We start from the raw sequence: 16,789 nt of genomic DNA, 5'->3' as shown, positions 1-16,789 counted from the left end.
GCCTGATTCTCTTCTTGATTTACACCTCCTTTCTCATGAGGCTCATCCACTACAATAGCTTCAGTTGTCATCTCTATGCAGATGCCCGCCAAATCCAACCCTTATCTCTGTGTCCCCAACTGCCTGCTAGACATCTCTATCAGGGGTGTCTTGGCACCTTAAACTCAACATGTCCAAAAATGAACTCATCGTTTTTCTTCCTGTTTTCCAAACCACTATTTTTCTTTAGTACATTACCATACACCCAATCTTTACCCAGATTTATAATTCTGGGTCATCTTTGACAGTCCCCACTCCTTTGTTCTCCAAATCCAATCACTTAATAAGTCCTAACAATTTTACTTCAACAATATCTCTTGACTCTTCCCCCTCATCTCCATTCACATTTCTACCACCCAAACCTTAGTCTTCATTATTTTTTACCTAGACTACTGGAATAGCTAGATTATTGGAAGAGCCTACTTACTGGCCTATGTGCCCTCAGCATCTTCCTTCTCCAATCCATCCTTCACATAGCTGTCAAGGGCACAAACTTGCCAACACTACTCCCTTGCTCAAGAACCATTGCTTTGTAATAAAATATAAACTCCCTAACTGGGCATTTAAGGCCTTCCAGAATCTGAATGCAGCCCAATTTCACTTGTCATTTTAGCCAAACTAAACCTCTCAATAATTTCCAATCTCACCCTGCACTCTCCAACAACCTTGCATTCCTGAAAGCTGTCTTTCATGCCTAGAATGGGCCCCATCTTCACTACTTCCACATCTCTGCCTGTTGCAATCCTCTTCTTTTAAGATCTGTTGCCACCTCTTCTGTGAAGTCTTCCCTGATCTCTCTAGTGGAAAGTAAAGTATCCCCACTCCCTCCCTTAATATTTATTATGTCTTATTTGTCTGGATGTCCCCTTGACTCATAACCATTTATCTTGTACCATATTTTTGTGTATACTTGTCATTTTCCTCAAGTAGAGTGTAAGGTCCTTCAGGGCAAGAACTCAGTTTTATTTCATGTCTGTATCTTAGTGTATATGTGTTGAATTACACTGGATTGCATAGTCGTCCTTTGGCCCCTATGTCACCAACTGAACAGTCACTTAAGAACCAGGTTTTATTTCATATCTTTACATCAAGTGTATAAAAAATGAGACAGAGACAGAAACAGAGACAAAAACAGAGACAGAGAGAACCAATAAGTGTACATGGCACAGTGGCTGGGCAAGGGAAGAGGGAGATGGTTGGGTTGATATATTGCTCCAGGGACAACGGGAACCAGCATTGTGCAGTGAATGGAAAGAGTGCTGGATTTAGAGTCAGATGGCCTGGGTTCAAATCCTGGCTCTGCCACTTACTAATGGTGTGGCAAGTCACTTAACATCTCTGGGCTTCCATTTTCTCAACTGTAAAATGAGGGGGTTAAATTAGATGACCTTAGGGTTCCTTCTATCTCAAAATCCTATGACAATGTTATTGCATTTTTAAGGGTTCATTTACCAAGGATAAGTCAGAGTTGGGGTTAGGATTTGAAGAAATACTTCAGGGTAAGCTGTGGGGTGGGAGGGCATTTCCCCTTGTACTTCTAGGGATCTTAAATTCCCTCTTAATTTATTCCCTGGGGCCTAGGTATGATCACCTCTGATACCTTGAAGGGGCAACAGCAGTTTTCACTGCCTCGCACAGAATTGGACATATCGTTGGGAGAAAGGACAGGAGCTGCTTAAATACAGTCTGCCAAAAATGGTTTCTCTCCATACCTACTACACCATCATCTAGGTTAGGGCTGTGGAGTAGATATGGTGGGGGAGGGGCTGGATGGAAAAGCCCCTGGCTCTTCTGTTCCTGAGATTTTTCTAAAGGGGTTTAGAATAGGAAGACTAGAGTGGAATGAGGAGGACTTAGACTAGGGCAGCTAACTAGCTCTACCTCTTCTCCTTCTCACTGCATTTCCCAGCTGAGCAGACCCAGTTCCAGCTCTGTGATTTGCTATAACCCAACTTTATACAGCCTGGCCAGTCCTCAGATGGCACCATCATGCTCTAGGGTCACTGCCAGTGACTGAAAGGGTCCCACTGTTCCACCAGTCCCCAAAGGCATCAGCAGCTCCGCTCAAGGCATTGACCAAATTCTAAATAAACAACCCCCATCCTATCCCACTCCTTAGCATGTAAACTGTAGTGCAGGGACATCTGCAACCACCCCAAATTGGGACTTTTACAGCCAGTCAGATGCTACAAACCTAAAACCTCGGAGCAGAGCTAGTCTCTGCAAAGCTCTGTGTAAACGGAATTCATTTGATTCCCCAGGGGAGCTCAGGGAGTACCACTGGAAAGGGAAATATCTCCATTGGTGGGTCACATCTGTTCAGAGACTGATCAGGAAGGTCTCTGGGAGGAGAAACTTGGGAGTGGGGACGAGGAAGCTGAGAGGAACAAAGAATCGAAATCCCTAGTACTAATGAGACAAACAGGGAGGATGTGGCCTGAGGAGGGGTAAATAAATAAATGGATGGGGGGGGGGGGGATAGAAACTGGTTGCTGAGCAGCCAATCTCTCCAGTAAGCCTCCCTGTGGCTCAAGTCCTGGTATTTGGGGTATGAGAGAGACATAGCCATGGGGCAAGGGGTAGTAGAATCAGTCTCCATGCCTGGGAATTTCCCAGGACTTTATAGATGAGAGAGGGTCACTAATATTGGGGAGAAAGACTAGAAATAGACATCTTGTCTAGGGAAATCACAGACAGGAACTAGTGCATCAAATACTCCTGGAACCGTGGTCCCCCCTCCCCCAAACAGATGTCAATATGTGCTATAGGTTGCACAAAGGTCTAGGAGGGGTAAAACTCCAGAATCTTTGTTGCAGGAGGAGCCAGTGCTATATGTCTTCTTTCCCTTCTCTGCCCCTTCCCCAACTTTGGGTGTCAGATTCCAACCCTACTGGGGCTGGATTCCCTGGATTCTGTCAGGATATAAGAAGAACGAGTCTCTTTGTTGCCAGTAGATGTCCTGGAGGTCCTGCAACCTGTGGCCAGCTGGATAAAGGCAGACCTCTAACCTCAGGGTAAAGTTGTGTGTATTCTGGCCAGGAGTGGCCACACAAGCTTCAGCCTCTGGTCCATCACTGCCTGCTGGTCTGGAAACTGCTGTTTGATGCCTCATCTGACCCTGCAGTCTGTCATTCCTGTCCATGTCAGCCATCACAGTGCTGGGGTCTCACCCATACCCCTTGAAGGAGTGGAGCTAGGAGATGTTTCCAAAGGAAGCTGTGGAGGACAATAAGAACGAAAGAAGAGCTAGGAAGCTTGGTTGTGAACAGATAGAAATCCGTGCTTCTCAGTTGCCTCTGAAAGCCTTACCTGAACATCTAAAACTTTCAGGGCAGCAGCTTCAGGAAATTCTACCTGATGTCTACATCAATCCTTTCTTCCCATGACAACCCAGCTCATGGGAGATGCTACCTGGCTTTGGTCCTGACTGTGCTAACCCTCAGTCTTTTTGTCCCAGTCAGAGATTTCAGCCCCTCAACAGAAAACATCTCTCAGAACCATAGTGTCAGAACTGGAAAAGATTTTAGAGATCATCTTGTCCAACTATTCCATTTTACAGATGAGGAAACTGTGGCTCTGAGAGGGGAAGACATCTGTCTAAGATAACAAGCAAGTCAGTCTCGCTCTGAATCTCCTAGGTGCCCTCCTCACTTAGGTTTCTTATCTTGACCCTTATCCCAAACCAGCCTGACTTATCACCTCTAACTCACCAAGTTCCTCCTGCCAGGTCAGATTTGGGGGTAATATCCCAAGGCTCAGGTCTTGTGCCTTTACAGCTTTTTCCCTACCCCCTACTTAAAATCCCATGAGGTCTTCTTTTCCCCCACCTCATTTCCCCCACCCTATAGCTGCTGCTGGTTTAATAGAGCCCTCACCTTGGCTGAGCAGGTGCAGGTTCCGGACTTCTTCCCGTACCTGCAGCTGCAGGACCTGCTGCAGCACCTCCTGCCTTTGGGCCTCCTGTAGCAGCCCCATGCGCTGAAGCTTTTCTGCATTCAGTCGAAGCAATGCCCGACCTAGGTATACCCAGACAGGCCATGGCTGGGGTGAAGATAGACACAGAAACACAGAAACGCACTGGGAGACATGGGGAGAGGCCAAAGCTAGAGAGGGGGCCCGTCACATAGGCACACAGTATGGTGCAACAGTTAAAATGAGGGATAAACATGCACAATATCGGGCCTGGGGAATGTGGAGCGATGTCATCCTCTAATTTAGGCTATAGTAAGGGATATACACCCAGGCACGAAGATACACATAGACATTTACTCTTGTACACATACACTCACAGACATAGCTAACAAACATCGACACACACATGAACAAAGACAAACAGAGCCAAACATGTAAACACGGGCACACAACCTTGGGCATAGACATAGCCCCACAAACCCACACTGAACACTTCAATTCCCCAATCTCCCAGCGCACCAGTGATAGCATGGTGGGAGAAGGCTTCCACGTAGATGAGGTAGTTGTGGGGACAGTGCTTCTTCAACCACTTGCAGACATCCTGCTGGCTCCACAGGACCACCGGCCGCATCAGGCCACCCAGTGTGGGGCTGGTGTGGTAGAACCCATAGTGGTCATAGTGCCGGCCCTGTAGCGGGAAGGGTGCTGGATAGACCCAAGGAAGGACTTCCTAGCCATAAAAGTAGGGAAACAGTGGGACAGGTAACTGGGGACGTGGGTGGATAAACAGAAAATAGGCCAATCTTGTAATGGGAGAGACTGAAGTTACACACAAGAATGAATTGGGAGACTTTGGGAGAGGTAGAGATATTGGAGAGATCTGGGTGAGGGTCTGGGGAGGGCATTACCTGCTGTGTTTCAGTGCCTGGCTGCTGCAGGAGCTTGACTGTCCTGCCCCCTGCAGCTCGCTGACTCCGACTATCGTGCCAAGTGAGGCTGGAGCCGGGTGCCCGCTGGAGCCGGCAGGGAAGGTTCTCAGCAGACACGGTGTGCTCCAAAAGACTCCGACAGAAGCTGAAATGTGCAGCAGCTATGGAGGTATAAGGAGGGATGGGGGATGGGGGTGGCAGGGTTTGAGGATAATCAGCAGGACTTAAACCCAGGTCCTAAACCTGTTCCTTTCCCCTGCCCTACCAAATCCAGAAAGGGGTAGGATTCCCAGACGAGAGGTGTGCTGGTAAATGTTTAACAACTTTCTGTTTGGGGAAAAACAATTATACTCACAACACACTTTTAAGTTTAATCTGCATTATTAACATTTTCTCCATCACTTTCTTAAGTCTAGACAATTAACAAAACAATAAATCAAGCCCTGATTTTTTAGCATTTGATTATTTCTGAGACATAAATACAATGAAAATTTAACAATTTGCCAAGCCGGTAAGAGCTGGTTCCAGTATGCCTCTGGTTTCATATCTACCCCTTCTTCATAATGTGTTTGTTTTCCCTACAACTTAAGGAAATAGGTGATTTTATTTCCATTCTACTTCTTTTTCTTCCTCCCTCCCTCCATACTTTCCTTCCTTAATTCAAGAGACATTCACAGGGTGCTAGGGGATGGAGAATGAGCCTAACATTTCTCATTCCTGAGAGAGTGGGCAGTTCCAGAACACCCATTACATAGATAACAACTCTGAGTCATACAAGGATGGACTGAAAATACTGGGATACTTAGCCTGAAGAAGAAAACAATCTGGAGGTGGGAGAGGGAGAATAGAAAGCATGATATCTGTCTTCAAATATGTGAAGGGTAATAGTGTTGAAGAAGAATTAGATTTATTTTCATGGAATCATAAAAGTAATTGAGTTCAACCCATACCTGACTAGGAATCCTCTCGACATTCTAAAGCATGCTAAAAATATGGAATGGTCATCCAGACTTTGCTTAAAGACCTCAGATGATGGAGAGTTCACTATCTACTGAGGACCATTTTTGGACAGATCTGATCATTACCAAGTTTTTCCTTATATCAATCCAAGATCTGCCTCCTTACAACATCCACACATTGCTTTTAGTTTTACCCTCTGGGGCCAAGCAAAACAAGTCCAATTGTGTTTCTTTACATGAGTAAAAAGACAGCTTTCAGGAATCCCTAAATCTTTTCTTTTCTAGGGTAAACAGTTCCAGTTCTTTCAACTGATCCTTCAGAAGAATAGTTTGAAATCCTCTCAATATCCTGAGAACCTTCTTCTGGACATACTCCAGTTTGCCTATGTCCTTTCTGAATACAGTTCTGCACTGTGGCACTGAACACAGTTTTGGCACTGAACACAGTACTGCAGATATAGCCTGATCAGGGTAGAGGACAATGGTATTGTCACCTTACTCAATCTTGGCACTCTACTCTTATTAACGCAGCCTAATATTGCATCTGGTGTGTGTGTGTGTGTGTGTGTGGTCTGTCTTGTCAAAACATTAACTCTTATTGAATTTGTAGTCTATTTGCAAGCCTAGATATTTTTCACATGACTGTTGCCTAGTCATACCTCTCCCGTTCTACATTTATCTAGTTAATATTTTTGAAATTGAACTGCAGGACTTACATTTATCCCTATTAAATTTCACCTTATTACATTCAGTGCATTGTTCCATCTTGCAGATATTTTGAGACCTATTGCCTAGCATTTTACCAATCCCTCTGACTTTGTGTCATTCACAAATCTGAAAGCAGCTATTCATGTCATTGTCCAAGTTATCAATTAAAATGTTGAACAGGATAGATTCAAAGACAGATTTCTGGGTCACTCTACTAAAAGCCTCTCTCCAGGTTCACGTCAATGCATTGACTCATTGTTGGGTCCAGTCATTCAATTAGCTTGAGATCCACGTAACTGTTCTGTCATCTAGTCCCCATCTCCATTTTGACTACAAGGATATTGGGAGAAACTTTGTCAAATGCCTTGCTGAAATCCAGGGTGAATGTATAGAATTAATTAATATAGAATTCCTCTAATTAGTCTACCATGTTGAATAGCTCTGTCAAAAGAAGAGATGAGCTTATTCTAGTATGACTTTTTCATAGTAAATTCATGCATGATCACAGATTCCTCATATGGGCTGCATCATTGAATCAAGTAAGTAGGGGCCATTATTGCTATGATCAGAAAAAGCAGCAAGGGCAGTCTGGGACAGATAAGGCCAAATGCCCAAAGCTGCCAAATAGTAAAAGTTGCCCTTTTATGATATCAGCTAAGAGTAATGGAAAGAACACCATACTTGGAACAAAGGTGTAGGTTCAATTTCTAGCTTCAATATCTACTAGCCCTGTAGCTTTGGGCAAGTGATTCTGAGCCTCAGCTTCATCGTTTGTAAAACGGGGATAATCACTTTTACTACAAACTCTAGGATTAATATGAGTAAGGCACTTTTAAAATGTTAAAGTACTGTAGAAATTTGAGCCATTTATTTCTTTTAAATTATCAATAGATGACTTTGCAGGAGGTGCTAGATTGAATTTAATCCATTCTGTGAGTTCCCCACTGAACAAACTGTTAGTCAAATAGGCACACTTAAAAAAAAAAACCTTTAGGATAATATGTTATAGGGAAAAGAGAACAGGGTTTGAAGTCAGAAGATTTGAGGTTAAATCCTGTCTCTACTCCTTGCTACCTCTGTGACCTTTGGCAAGTCCCTTAACCTTTTGTGACTTATTTCCTTATCTGTAAAATAAGAGGGGATGGGGGAAGAGATCATCTCTAAATTCTCTGCCAATTCTAAATCCTCTGATCTCCCAGACAAGGATAGGGGACCACATGTGGCCTTGAGGCTACAGGTTCCCCACCTCTGTAAGATTAGGACATCGTTCATAAGTCAGTTTTGATCAACGACTTCCTAATGACGTCTGTGCCCTGTTATTGATTGTCAAGCCACTGGCCCTTTTGCCACACACTGTGGTTTACCTCCTGTTGGACAGGTTTAAGTGGAATAGGACCTTCTATCTCTCAGTACTAAAGAAGCATCCTTTTAATAACACATTTTATCATTTTGCCAGGAATAAAAGTCAAATTTACTGGTCTGCTGTTGGAAGAATCCATTTTCTTCTCATTTTCAAAAATGATTAAGTACCTTTGCCCATCTCCAGTTTAATAGCACCTCCTCCATTCTTCATGAATTTTCCCAAGATCATTAATAGCAGCTCAGTAACAACGTTTATCAGTTCTTTCCAGATCCTGAGATAAACTTTGTCTGGTACAGGTGCCTTGAACTCACTAAAGGCAACTACATAGTTGCTTTCTTAACATTGCCTTACTTATCTTTAATTTCATTTTCCCAGTAAATGTTTTTATTCTATGCTTGTCAGTCCAAAGGTCATTCTTTTTCTTCTTCTTCTTTCTTTTTTTTGGCGAGGCAATAGGGTGAAGTGACTTGCCCAGGGTCACACAGCTAGTAAGTGTCAAGTGTCTGAGGTCACATTTGAACACAGGTCTTCCTGAATCCAGGGCCGGTGCTCTATCCACTGCACCATCTGGCTGTTCCGATTATTCTTTTTGGTAGAGGAAACGGAAGTAAAATAGGAGTTGGGTATTTCTGCCTGTTGTACATTTACTATAATTCTTTTCCTGTTTTAAGATGAGGCAGATGGTGGTTCAGTGGATAGAGAACTGGGCCTAGAGTCAGGAAGAGTGGGAATTCAAATCTGGCTTCAGACACTTACTACCTATGTGATCTTGGACAAGTAATTTAACTCCTGAGTGACTCAATTTCCTCATAATAATAGTACTGACCTCATAGAGTTGTCATGAGGATCAAATGAAATAATATTCGTAAAAAGCACTTGGTGAAGTGCATGGCACTTAGGAGGTGCTATATAAATGTTTATTCCCTTCACCAAGTAAGTTTTTTTAAAAGTACTCTTCTCCTTCAATTTCATTTAGCATTTATTTAAGCCTTAGCTTTAGTGTTCCTGGTATTGTTCTTAAAAGAATATGTCACTTTTTTTCCCCTATTTATCCTCAGTTACCTACCCTTTCTTCTCTTCTTTCTGTCTTACGCATAGAGTCCTAAAAGGCTTAGTGTAGTTTAAACTTTAATAAGATCATTAAATATCAATCAATTAATATCAATAATAATTCCTATTAATAAAATAGTAAATTAAAATTAATGAAATATAAATGAATTATTCCATAAGTTTATTAAAACTTAAACTACACTAAGACTTTCGGGATACTCTGTATATAGATCTTAAAAAAAAAAACTAAGATAGTACATTCCCTGTGCATCCATACCTGTTTCTTTAGAAAGCTTCCCCCTTTCTTCCTTACTGGAACACTTCATTTGTGTTTTCTTATTTTTTTTTCTCAAGAGATTCCAATGCCTCTTGTGCTAACTTCTCCTATATAAATTTAGGCTATAGGATCCCACATATTCTTTCTCTGAACTCTCTGAAACTTGTTCTCCCAAAATCTGGAGTGAGAGAGGGAATGTTACACTATACTTAATGATCTTGTCCTTACCTACCTCATACTCTAAGATGTCATGGCAACTGCCTTCCAAGGTTCCTTTCTATTTCACCAAGCAGTTTTTCCCCTTGTGGTCAAAATTAGATCCACAACAGTGGAACCATGAGATTGGCAAAGGTGAACAAAAAAAGAAAATGAGAAATGTTGGACAAGCTGCCAGAAAACAGGTACATTGATGCACCCTTGGCAGAGCTGTGAATTGGTCCCAGTCATTCTGGAAAGCAATTTGGAATTATGCCCCCAAAAGTGACCAAACTGTGTGTGCCTTTTGACCCGATGACATCACTTCTACACCTTTAACCCTAAGAGATCAAAGAAGGAAGAAAAAGTCTTATATATAAAAATATTTACAGCAGTTCTTTTTGTGGTGGCAAAGAACTAGAAACTAAGGGTATGCCCATCAACTGAGGAATGGCTGAACAAATTATGGCGTACAAATGTCATGAGGTACTATTGTGTTATAAGAAATAATGAAGTGGGGGTAGTTAGGTGGTGCAGTGAATACAGCACTGGCCCTGGAGTCAGGAAGACCTTAGTTAAAATCTAGCCACAGACACTTACTAGCTGTGTGACCCTGGGTAAGTCATTTAACCCCAATTGCCAGAAAGAAAAGAAAGAAAGAAAGAAAGAAAGAAAGAAAGGAAGGAAGGAAGGAAGGAAGAAAGAAAGAAAAAAAGAATGAATGAATGAATGAATGAATGAATGATTGATTGAATGAAGTGGACTGTTCAGAGATACCAGAGATGATTTGTTTGAATTGATGCAGAGTGAAGTAAGTTGAACCAGGAGAACAATTTATACTATAACATCAATATTATAAATACAAATAACTTAAGAACTCTGATCAATGTGGTAATCAACCATAATTAAATGCTGCTAAGCTCATGACAGAGAGATAATGGATTAATATTCAGAATAAGAAACACATTTTTTTCACATGGTCAATGTGGGGATTTGTTTTGCTTGACTATGCTTATATGATACAAGGGATTTGTGGGAGTTTTTAGTAGGAGGGAGAAAAAATAAACATTTGATAATTGAAGAAAAAGTCAGTATGTAATAATGCAAAGTGAAAAAGTAGGAGTACTGTTCACATCCTGACCTCATTCTTTTGGGAATACATACATTGACATGTACAATAAAGGACAGAATTAAGAACAATGGCAGTTAGGTGGCACAGGGGATAGAGTGCTGGGCCTGAAGTCAGGAAGACTCCTCTTCCTGAGTTCAAATCTGGCCTCAGACACTTCCTAGTTCTGTAACCCTGGGCAAGTCACTTAACCCTGTCTGCCTCAGTTTCCTCATCTATAAAATGAGCTGAAGAAGGAAATGACAAACTGCTCCAGTATCTCTGTTAAGAAACTCCCAAATGGGGTCACAGAGTCGGACGGGACTGAAAAACAACAACAACAAAAAGAGCAATGAGTTAAAAGTAGTGTTCTACTTAATGTAAGGAAAAACTTATTAAAAAGTAGTACTGTCCCATATTAAAATGGGTTGCCTTAATAAGTAGTGTTTTCCATCACTGGAAGTGTTTCAGTGAAAGGACTGGGTGACTACTTGTCAGGGAAATTGTACAAGGACGTTAACGTTCAGGTATGGATTGGGTTAGATGATCTTTAAGGTTCCTGCCAATGCAAAGACTTGAAATTCTGAAAAGGACTCCCCCTTCCTTCAAAAAATCCAGTCTTGCCCCACACTCTTTCTGAACATTATACAGGGACTTGGGTGTTGCGCTTTTCCCCAGGGTCTGGGCAGTGACTCAGAGTGCCAAGGCTGAGGAGAAGGAGGTGCTTAAAAATTTTTTTGATTCATATACATACAATCAATCCATAAATCTTCCTTATAAGTTCCAGTACCTCCCAAGAGCAGCAGCCTGTTCAGTTTCAGGGTGCTGTTATTTTGAAGGAACCTAAGATCTTGCTGCAAACATAAAGCCCTAGATTTCAGTTCAGTGGCAAGTCACTGGAATACAAAACGCAAGAAGTGTGACTCTACTCAATTCACAGGGGAGAAACTGAGGCTCAGCTATTTCACCGACCCCCCCACCACCTTGAGAAATACTTCAATCTCAGAGGACCTTTAAATATAGGACTCTCTATCAATAGTGCCTTTGAGATTCAATCCAGCATTTTGTCTTGCTCTGCCCTTTGGAAAATTAACCAAATCACCCCTGACACCTGAGCCCAGAACACTTACTCTTGCTGCAGCTGCCATTGGCTAATGGTGGGGGAGGGGAGGAAGAGGAAATGGCTCATGAGGGAACACAGGATGACAGAGTCCATCTGCTGTGCAGCTATCTGAGCTGCCTTCAGACCTCTTCCGTCTGACACAGGGGACATTCATTTCTCTCCCATGGTTCCTTTTATGCTGGAGGCATAGTACAAAGAGGCCTGACAGAGACCAAATCCTGTAATAAACTAATAGGGGACCCTGGTGAGGAGGGAATCAGGTCCAGAGCCTTCTTTGCACATTCCAGTCCCTTTAGCTTTGAGGACCAGAATTTTGCTGATGATTTATCTAGTGTGTATGGTGTGTGGTGTATATATGGGAGAGATGGGAGGAAGATAGGTGGGCTTTGATCATTCTAACCCCCCAGTGACAGTATTGAAATTATTTTAAGTACTCCCACAACTAGGGAGGTCTGGGGATTCAATGGGGGGAATTGGATCTGGGCTACTGGGACTCCCCAAGCCCGAAAAGAAGTTTGGAATATAATCACCTTCCCCTAGTACCCTCCCTCCCTAGGGAAACCTGTCTGACACCCTGGCGTCTCTTTCCACCGGCATCTGTACATACCTGCCTTCTGAGCCTCCCTAGCACCTCGCCTCATTTCCTGCTTTTCCCTTTTGGAGGCAGAGGGGCAGGGTTACCCCTTCCCACTCACCACCAAGCTGAACTAAAGACTTTCACAAATACAGTCTGAATGGGAGGCAGGGGTCCTAGACTCCCAATTTACCAGACCTTTTTGCATCTGGGCTCCCTTGGGAAAGAGGAGAGGAAAAGTGAAGGTGAATCATTGGAGTGTGCTTCCTCTAAGGAATGGAGGTGGCCTTAACCCTAGGTTTTTCCTCCCTTCCCCCCTCCCCCCCACCTCCCAGCTCTGACATTTGCAAAACGCTGCTAAACCAAGCGCTCCTCATCTTGGGTATGTGTGTGGGAAGAGAGGTGTATAATTTTCCCTATAAGAGAAGCTGCGTTAGTAAGAGAGGGGGCTGAATGTCTGTAAGGGTCAATATCCCTGACAGAGGCAAGTGTCTCTTAAGAAGGTATCACCCTTGAGGGAGAAGAGAATTATTTGGAGGGCCAATGTCCCTAAAGAGGGTCCCCCGGGACAGAGGGTGTGGGCTCTGTCCCCCTCTCCATTTCCTTCCTTCCTTCCCGGGGGATCAGACCAGGGCTGGGAACAACAGGAAGATGGGAAATCAAAGACAGCTCCGCCTTCCTTCCCCCTACCTCCCACTACAAAGGCAACCGATTTGTCGTTGCTTCTTTTCTCTCCTCCCCTCCCCTCACCTTTGCTGGGGGAATGGGGAGAGCTGTCTCGGAGGAGCCACTCCAACCCTTCAGGCGAGAGGGGGCTTCTCTCCTTAGCAATGACTTTAGAATTGAGAAGGGCTGGAAATTCCTGCCTCAGATGTTCCCCAATCATTTCCCTTCTTGGTCCCCATGAGACCTCGGCCCAGAACCCAGTCGGGCCAGACTTAGAATGGACCTCAGTCTAGGGTTCTCCTCCCTAAATCCCCTCCCCCCACCCAACCTGGCTGCGCATCGCCAGCTCAAGAAACCGTAAATTGGGGCTGAGGCAGAGTCGGAGCGAACCTGGGACCCGGCTTTCTCCTTCTCTACTGTGCCGCAGCTTCATTAGCTGAATGGGAACCTCCCTCCCATCAGCTCTAGACCCTGGTCTCCTTTGCCACCTTTGCCCCATCTTCCTGTACCCTCTCCTCACCTTGGCCCCAGAGCCATCCCCAACCCTCCCGGCTTCCCGAAACCCAATCCCTGCCAGCTCTCACCGTCCACATCTCTGCGCTCTCCGAAGCTCGTCCTCACCGCCCCAGCGCGGCCTCTCGGAGGGCTCAGCTTGGACCTCAACTCCGTGAACATGGGGCATCCGCGCCGCGGGGGGGAAATCACAGAGGCTCGGGATGGAGGCGTGGACACTGGCTCGGCGTCCCGCCCCGGCTCCGGCTCTGGCCCTGACCGGGCTCGCAGTCAGCGCCTAGTCTGGGATTCACACACACACACACACACATACACACACACACACACACACACACACACACACACACACACACAATTCACACACCCCTCTTTGGGAAGTGCAGAGGGGCGGGGAATGTGTCACAGAGAGGGAACGTGTGTGCTAGTCTAACTGTGTGTCTTTCGGTGTATGCTTGTGCCTGTGTGTGCTCGCGTATGCCTATGCTTACCGGGTCGAGGTTTCTTTACCGCCGCCCCCGCTCTCCGGCTGCCCAGGTCTCTTCGGGCCCGCCCCCAGATCTGCCAGCCCCGCCCTGCTTCCCCGGCCCCCCGGGTAGGTGGGGAAAACTAGCTAGGAAGGTAAATGCCCCAAGCTCCTTCCCTGGGTGTGACCCCCTTTACCTCTCCCAACCTTTCAGGTTTCGGGGTGTGTGTGGGGGGGAGGAAGACACCCTCCCCCGCTACCCCCCGGGCTCCACTCAGGACAAATTGTCACCGGAAACGGCGGCCTCAGATGGTCGGCGCAGCTCTTCACTCCCTGTCCTTATTGGCACATGTGTGTGTGTACCATCTATGTCTTACGCCTCTCGACGTCCGGCTGTCTATGTTTGAGTCTCATTTGAAATGCCGGTGTTATGTGTACGTGTGTGTGTGTGTGTGTGTATCTGGATCTGGGTTTATGTGTATCTGCATTCTTTTTCATTTTTTTCATATTTGTATCCCCAGCAGTGCCTTGTAGATTAATAGGCGTTGGCCAAATGAATGAATGCATCAATATTTATTGTGTTTATCTGTGTATATATGTGCCTTACCTGTCTTTAAATCTGCTCTGTGGCTGTCTTCAGGCCTCTTTGATTTTGTGTCTGAACTCCCTCCACCTCCATCACACACTGATGTGTTTAATCTGTGTTGTATTTGGGTGCTGTCCATCCCACCAAAGTGGCTGAAGTCCTAGTAAGAATCTTAGAAGAGTGAGAAAAGACACTTTTCCTCTGCCTTTCTTCCCTCGACATTGTAAAGCCCCTGACCCCCATTAAAAATAATATATCCTTTACCATCTCTTTGGGGTTAAGGGACAAAGAAACAGACTAGAGCTGTTTTCTGCTCCTGATTCGCTGCAGTATTTGTGCAGTATTTTGGGATTCTAGCCCCAGCCTCAAGTAGCGAGGGAATCCTATCCCCTATGGGTCAGGTACCTATGGATCCTGGAATCAAATATGTCTTTCTTCCACCAAAGTTGCCCACAAATGCTGTCATCTCTCAATTTTACCAGGGCTAGGGATTGACAACGTAAATGTGGATAATCCATACATCATTCCTCCTTTTATTTGAAAGTCATCATAGAATACATATTTTCCCCAGCATATTTACTTCCCTAATTCAGTTTGCTGCAAGCTTGCATTTTAAAGATCTAGGTCAAATTGATGGGGGAGGGAAGGAAGGTTAATTGGACTAATTGCTTTTTAGGGATCTAGGAGGGACTTGAGGGTACCTAGACTGGTCCATTCAGTCTCTCTGAGCTTTTCAAGATGAATTGAATTTTCCTAAAAAGCAGAAGTCACAGCTTGGAGGGGCTGTGGTGGGTGGGGAGTGAGGGTGGGATAAGGCCATATGGAGTACCATATGGTAGTTTAGCTGCTAGCTTTGGGGGGATGGGGCCTGCTATCCAGAAAAGGGGTACATTTCTGGGGAGGTATTAAAGAGGAGAATCAAAGAATTTTTGGTTGGGGGGGGGAGTCTATGAGTCCTTTTGGTTCTCTGCCTCAAAGTACTCAGAATGGGTGGGATTTTCCTATGATTTAGTTTTGTTCCTAGAATGCTAACTTTTTTTTTCTTTCTGAGGATGATGCTCTAAGAAGGCCTAGTATCTACCAGGGGTATCTCCCTAACACCATAGATTAGGGATTCTCACCTATTCCAGCTGTCATTTCCTTGGGCAGAACAGAGGTAGCTGAGAACTATTTCTGTTCTGGTCTGAGAATTAATTTAGGTGACTCTGAGATCTTACCAGCCTAAAGCTTGGTCCACTCTTCCCTCAGAGCCCTCACACCCAATGTTATTCCACTGTACAAAGCTTTGGTTGTAACAACATCAGCCGTGATTAGTGCGGACACTGTGCTTTAGTTAGAAAAATGAGAATTTTCCTATCTGTAAAATGAAGGGTGGGGATCAAATGACCTCTAGATCTAAATCCTATGGTCTTAGGATGAACATCGAACCTGCCCAGGAATAACAACTTGAATGTACCATTAAGGTCCAGAGAGAAATAATATACCCCAGATCCCATCGTAGAGCTGCAAACCCAGATCCTCTGCTTCCAAATTCCATGTTGTGTTTTTTTCCCCATTGTCTACACAACAATGCCCTTAATTCAATTAATGACATCCACTGTGACCTGAGTCTTGCTCTGGCTCCAAGATGGGACCTGTCTTGTGGAGCTGTGCCTAGGAGCTCATCACAGGATCATTCAAGGGAAAACTTGGGAAGGAGGCTGTGGAGATTCAGTTTAGATGCCCCAAATGGGCAAGATGTATATAGCATATATGGGCACATTTAGACATAGATTCGTATGGATAGCCCCTCACACATACACACTCACTCACATGCATGCATTCACATTATCCAAAATATATATAACAGTATGTAGAAAATACATGCATAGATATTCACACATATAGACATAAATTCGTAAATTCACATGCACACAAGTACACATTTACCCAGATATACAGACATACACAGATGCCCCTCTCACTGCCTCCACTCCCCAGAACATATCATTGGTGACAGGCTGAGAGGTATTATTCACTCCCCTTTGTATCCTCATGGGCCATGGGCCGAAGCAGGATTTAAAGATTATGTCAGGTCATGGAGTTCCAGCCCAATCTGTGTTTTTAGATACAAGAAAATCTGGGTGACTTCCGGCTTCAGTCACTCCTCCCTGTCCCCAAAGGACCCAAGGAAAACACATAAAGAGCATTTGGCTTCTCCAAGGGGGAAGGGAACTGGTGATAGAGACTGTAGCACCCAAGGACAAAGACTTATTGATTGAGCATTGTGTCCAGGGTAATAATGGTCATTTGGGGGTTGCTTCTAGTCTGAGCAGGCCCAGACA

General features: G+C 44.4%; 1 protein-coding gene across 3 annotated transcripts; it reads right to left on the bottom strand.

The window, feature by feature from the left end:
* Positions 1 to 1,090: 1,090 nt before the first annotated feature.
* Positions 1,091 to 13,962, bottom strand: SAMD10 (sterile alpha motif domain containing 10). Of its 3 annotated transcripts, XM_027848630.1 has the most exons (6): positions 13,905 to 13,962; positions 13,488 to 13,698; positions 4,860 to 5,041; positions 4,471 to 4,681; positions 3,915 to 4,055; positions 1,091 to 3,255 (listed from the first exon to the last, which is right to left on the bottom strand). In XM_027848630.1, the coding sequence occupies exons 2-6, from the start codon at positions 13,576 to 13,578 to the stop codon at positions 3,233 to 3,235; spliced, it is 648 nt and encodes a 215-aa protein (XP_027704431.1). In that variant the 5' UTR covers positions 13,579 to 13,698; positions 13,905 to 13,962; the 3' UTR covers positions 1,091 to 3,232. The 3 variants fall into 3 exon arrangements, with proteins under 3 accessions (XP_027704431.1, XP_027704423.1, XP_027704439.1); XM_027848622.1 differs by having other exon boundaries at positions 13,488 to 13,946; XM_027848638.1 differs by having other exon boundaries at positions 4,471 to 4,639; positions 13,488 to 13,946.
* Positions 13,963 to 16,789: the final 2,827 nt, after the last annotated feature.

This window comes from Vombatus ursinus, unplaced genomic scaffold (assembly GCF_900497805.2).
Source record: "Vombatus ursinus unplaced genomic scaffold, bare-nosed wombat genome assembly UNPS02000580.1, whole genome shotgun sequence".
Taxonomy (NCBI): domain Eukaryota; kingdom Metazoa; phylum Chordata; class Mammalia; order Diprotodontia; family Vombatidae; genus Vombatus; species Vombatus ursinus.
This window is presented reverse-complemented; position numbering and strand designations above follow the sequence as displayed.